This window comes from Belonocnema kinseyi, chromosome 2, assembly GCF_010883055.1.
Source record: "Belonocnema kinseyi isolate 2016_QV_RU_SX_M_011 chromosome 2, B_treatae_v1, whole genome shotgun sequence".
Taxonomy (NCBI): domain Eukaryota; kingdom Metazoa; phylum Arthropoda; class Insecta; order Hymenoptera; family Cynipidae; genus Belonocnema; species Belonocnema kinseyi.
In genome coordinates this window covers 41230691-41236690 of record NC_046658.1, presented here as the reverse complement: position 1 = coordinate 41236690, position 6000 = coordinate 41230691, and the positions used below count along the sequence as shown (strand labels likewise).

Genomic DNA, 6000 nt, shown 5'->3' with positions numbered 1-6000 from the left:
TGCCAAAGTATTATTCTCCATGTTGAAACCAATGGAAAAAGTATCACGGACGGCGGTGGGGTTCTGAAATTCCTGAAAAATGTATCACGTATTTTTTGAATGGCCCCTAGATGATTAAATACTGTTGGGTAGACGAACATATTCCCAGAATTTGAAGACATTTGAAGAACATGACTTTTAAAGTTGGGGCAGTTGAGTTGTCCCATAAATACTAGAATGAAATATTGTCTAAATACCAAGCGGTGCTCGTTATGTGTATAAGTGTAGGGAGATAACTGTTTAATTTAATAATTTTGTTGTAACATGAATTTTTCAAATGATAACCGCTACCATCCTGAACATTCGAAAACTTTGTTCTATGCAAAAATGATCAAATTAAACACTTTTTTCTTCTGCACTCTTACTTCTATTTAAAAAAAAAAAATACCGCCTGGTATATAAAAAATAATTAAATCTGGAATTTATTTAGTAGTATATGAGAATATGAGTGATTGAATTTTGATGTTACAGCTGGAGTCGAACGACGTTATTTAACTATAATAAATTATCTTTCAAGTGATTTGATCAGATTTATTGCTAAAACTAAGAATAAGAATAAGAAGATATATTCACTATCATTTCCCGGAGTCACGAAATTCCCAGTATTTTTCCGGTTAAAAATCGGAATATTTTATTTAGGCGTTGGGATGAAGAATTGATCAAATAAAATTAATTGTTAATATTTGATAATATATTCACTGAACCGAGAGAAGTTTACACTACACCATTAGATACACAAACTGAAATGGTCGTGTATTGATTTTCGTAAGAATGTTCAAAAAAGCGTTAAAGCCTGAGACTTTCTCAATTATAAAACATAGTTCATACTTTTCGTATAGAAGAAATCCCGAAGAATATAATCCGCTATGGCGATCTTATATCTTCAAGAAAACTTGGTTATATTACAGAACATATACGTCAACACACACGTACAAATGTACGACCTTTAAAAATGCACTCCAACAGCACTTATATCTATGGCGTTTAATTCGCTGCCAAAACGAAAATCATACTCTCTACTTTTAGTCTTTGCTCGTACATTTGTAATCACCGGAAATACGAATGCCAAATGCAAAATCGCTTTTGTTAATGCAAATTACTGAATTTAAAATGGAATGACCAAAAATATTTCCTCAGCCGATTTACATGTTGGTCTGTATGTACTTTTTAAAGAAATGAGATCTATTGTCAAGCGTCGCGTCGTGGAAAAATCGCAAATTATATTCGTGGGAAATTTATTGTTCTTAATTGCGAATAGTCCAATTTTTTTCAATCCAGGTAAAATTATTGGAATCAAATGCCTTCGTAAAAATAACAAATTAACGCGAATAATTTATGTGACTAGAGATGTAACTCCCTTTACAGGTTGAAAACTTTGGAAAAATTGAGACTTTTTCCGATATTAGTCTTAATATAACATCTCATGTTAATAATTAATAATATTATTTGACTTACAGACTTTTAGGGTCACAGCCAGGCAATTTCTAAAAAATTACATTTTTTGCAAGTTATTTTTTCTAAGCAGTGCAAATAAAAAGAACAATAGTTTCATACTTTTCTTAACGAGATATTTTTAAAGTGCTAAAATAAATCTATAAGCAACCACATTTGGGCTTCGTAATTTCATATACAGTGGAACCAAATGTTAATTTAGGAGGAAGAAACACGAAAATTCAACATATATTAAATAATCAATTACTGATATAGTTTTACTCTAAAGACATCAGAGAAACTGTTTCCAGCATTTTTTTTAATTTCCTGGGTAAGGTTAAAATTGGTACTTTGTGCAGCCATTTTCTCGATATAAGAGTCGTATATAACAAAACGGTTGAAACTATTCAGGACGACTAAAATTATTAGGATTTTTATTCATTTATAAAAACAGATAAATCATGCAATATTTTTTTTATTGACAAAATAGCAACGGGGCACAGGTGCGCCATTTCCCTTTTTTTAAAAATTTGCCTTCCATTATTAAGTCTCTCGCATTTGACGTAATGCCTTTATTTATAAATATCGTGTAAATAAAGCAGCTTGTACATTATTTCAATTTTTGAACAGTAAAAATCCCCCAAATAGAAATTTTCATGGCATATAATCTGAACACATTTTTCTAATTTCCATCCGCCATATTGGATTCGCCACTTTGGTTTTTATAAATTTGACTTTAGATTCATATTCAAAAACTTCAAACACCTGTAAGTACAGAGTTTCAGATTTGAACAAAAGTTTCCGATTGTCAACCGCCATATTGGTTTTTGTGTCATCATCAGAAATCTGGATAACCCGTAAATACCAAGTTTCGTGAAATCTAAAAAAAATTCAAACTTTAAATCACTACATCGGATCCGCTATATTTTATTTTGCAATTTTTACTTCAGTTTCATAATCAGAAACCTTAAAACCCTCCTAAATATGAAGTTTCATGACAATTCAACAAAATGACTAATTGTCAACCGCCATATTGAATTTTGTCATCCGTTTTGACTCAATCGTTGCTTTGCGAGGTATGAGAGAAAAAAAACTGGATTAAAATTTTGATTTACCTTCATTCCACCATCCCGCTAGCCCTTACCCCCTCCATATGACATGTCCTGAATTTGGCCGTTGGAAATCTGGTAACCATCACGGAGTCTATTTACACCGCAGCAATTTTTACTACGGTAGCAGAAAATACTATGCTTGGCAACCAACCAGGAATGTTCGTTATAAATACAGTGTTTCTGATTGGTTGGCAAGCGGGGCAGTTTCTGTTAACTGTGGAAAAAACTGTTGCGGTGTAATTAGGCTCATAATTTATTTTTATACTATTTTCCTCCTAAATCGGCGCTTGGTCCCATTGTGCAATTATAAATTATAGAACCTTTTTACAGGATATCCACAGTATCAATAATTAATAAATAAATAGAAATGAAAGATTCTGTTTACAATATTATACTATCTACAAGTTACTTCTTTCTTAACCTCCAAATAAGAAACTTTTTTCTCTCAATTGCACTATGTTGCACTAATGCTTTATAACTAATATTTCATTCTTTTTGTCCTCTTTTCCTAAAGCAAAATTCTCAGCAGAAGATTTTCGGAAATTAATTCTAACATCTAGTCTTAAATTCTGTTGCACAATACAGAGTAATTATGAAGATTTTCGAAATTTAAAATAAAATTGGAATTTTGTGGAGATCTCAATTTTTCCAGAATTTGTACATCTCTTCCTCTCCCACACTCTACTGTGCGCGCACGCACGCGCTCTTAGTTTTGCCTTTCATTCTTCAAAAACACACAGTGCAAAATCGCATCATTTTTCGCCCTGATTTGGTAACGAAATGTTCGAAGACGCGAACAGAAGGATCACAGAAACGCAGTCCTATATCCAAAGCAAAGTATCAACCTAAACACATCGGGTGGATGCGAAGGTCAAGCAGGGAATGAAGTATGACCTAGGACAAGGAATCACATGCCCTGGATCTCTGGCAACAGCAGAGACGACGTAACTGTGCCGCGGGACCCAACTGTTGTGATCACCGCTCTTCGCTACTCTCGCCAGGTCCTCCAGTTTCTTGCTCAGGTTGGACAATTTGATATGTAATCAAATATTCGGGATACGCCTGCTCACCTCTATACACCACATACTCTGGAAACGCTAGACCTCCCTGTGATGGTCTTCCCATCACACTGTGGTGCCCTGGTGGAGCGTGAGCCATTTTCATTGCGGAAAACTGTAGGAATGACTTTCCTAGAGTTACTCGACAAAGCAGCAAATGTCTGAAATAAGAATAAAAAATAAATATATTAGGGGGGTCCAAAAAATACATTTTGGCCCGACAAGCTTTGAACACGTAACTTTTCATGCATGTGAAATACGCATAATGTGGCCAATTTTAGGTCGGCGACAACAGCGCATGCGCTGTTAACGGGCGGGCCTATATCCAATTTTACACCCGCTTCACTGGACGAAAAGTGCGTTTTAAAGAATGAAGGACATGGAAAAAGGCACATAATACTCATTACGCCCTTGATACACAATATACTATTTTTTTAAACCCACCTCGAAAGGGAGGACTTTTCTGAATCATGTGCAAAATACTTCAATGCAGCAGACTGAGCATAATCCACGGAATTTTCGCGTTTCCCCTTAATCGTTGTGCTTTTCAATCCAAAATTATTTTTCTGCGCGGATAAGCCTTCGGGAAATGGCACTAACCGAGATGATGGTAGATATGACCAGATTATTACGATTGTGATTCGTAATTGGTACAATCCGAAGCGATAAGTTACCATAAGTTAGTGATTTTTAAATTTCCTAGTATTTTGAATAATTTATTAATTTACCAGAAATTTTCCGTGATTAATGGCGGTGTACCATTTTCGATCATTTTCTGTCATTTACGTTAATTTTAGCATAAATTTTCCAAATTTCCAGAAATTCGTTTTCAACTCAATTTCAATTTACCTCTTTATCTTACGGGAAATTTCATACTCATTTGTAACTGCTATCATTCCGTAATTGCTGCACAATATGCTATTTTTGTTAAATGAAACGCCTACAAAATGTTCCATTCGTTGTAAACATTAATGTTTATTTTCAGGTACAATTAAAAAATATATATTTATTTTACATGTGCGTGTGAAGTGGCTTATTTCACGCTTGTTTAGCGTTCTATAAGTGCCATTTTACCCATCGTTTTCATTACCGCGCGCCAGTAATCATTATTTCACGCCTTCCCTCCTACATAAATAAGCCACTTTACACGCACATGTAAAATAAAATAGTATGAGCTAGAGATCCTTAAGGGACAGTTACTCAAAATCTGATTGGCGCCGCTGTAACGGGACTAGTTAAACTTTTATGAGTTTTGATTAGCATGAGTTGGCTCATCTTCAAATCACAATTTTATTTTTAAGAGGATTTAATACAGAATAGAGAAAAACTCAAACAAGAACATTATTAATTATTAGGAAGGTTCGTTATTTGGGTTAGGGGAAAATAATATTCACTTTGAAACACATATACTTCAAAATTTCCGTAAACAAAAGAATTAATAAAAAATAAAACTGTTCAAACTTTTCGCGTCCCATGAAAATATCAAAGTTCCGGTACAGTAGCAACTATTGGAGGGAGAAACGTGTCTCAACTCTCCTTAGAGGATCTCTAGTATGAGCAATAAGTATGGTAAGTTGGCAATTGCCCCCGAGTGTGGCGCTGGACGCAATTCTTATTTTATTTCAAAAACCGCTTCTAATTTTTATTTACTTTGTCTTGTGAAATACGTCGCTCACATATTTAGTAGATTAAAAAAAAAATAGTAGCCCCAAGCCCTTTTTTCATATAAAATGGATCAACTAAAATTAAGATATATTCAAAGTTTCATTAGTAATAAAAAGGAAGTAAAACGCCATTTTCATAGCAGTCTTTATAATATGATAGATGGTAGAAAAAGTCTTTTAATCATATATTGTTCTAAAAGTTTGAAAAGTAACCAGTTCCATAGGAGTGTGAAATTTGTTGTACGACAGAGGCGAATCGATGGGGAGTTGAAGGAGTTCCGATGATGAATTGCAAACGACCCGACGATTAGTCGATAAGAAATACTGAAAACCTACTTTCTGTACCCATTGCAGACGATATTTTTTTTTTAACTGCAGGAAATTTTCGATTTGAGCAACAGTAACAATAAAATTTCCGGATATTTTAGAAATAAATGGTAAAATCACGTTATGTTAGAGAATAGTTTCACATTAACAAAATTTCAATCTCTAATCTCTAATCTCTAATTTCACCATTCATTGAAGAAACTTGATATGTATTTTTGGTTTTTATTTCCCTGATAATGCTCTTATTATTGTCACAACCAATTGTTTAATTTAATAATTATTTTTAAACTAGGCTTTGTCTTCTTTAAATTGTATAATACAATTTAACGCTAGAAACAACCGATAATTTATTTATATAAATGTGTCAAC

The 6000-nt window shown here is 33.6% G+C and overlaps 1 protein-coding gene across 1 annotated transcript in view; it reads right to left on the bottom strand.

Moving 5' to 3' along the window:
- Positions 1-708: 708 nt before the first annotated feature.
- The window catches only part of LOC117183125 (poly [ADP-ribose] polymerase tankyrase), a 29177-nt gene continuing 23885 nt past the window's right edge, over positions 709-6000 (bottom strand). The window contains exon 13 of the mRNA XM_033376313.1: positions 709-3801. Within this exon, the coding sequence (XP_033232204.1) occupies positions 3558-3801 (244 nt within the window). The 3' untranslated portion in view covers positions 709-3557. The remainder of the gene's footprint in view (positions 3802-6000) is intronic.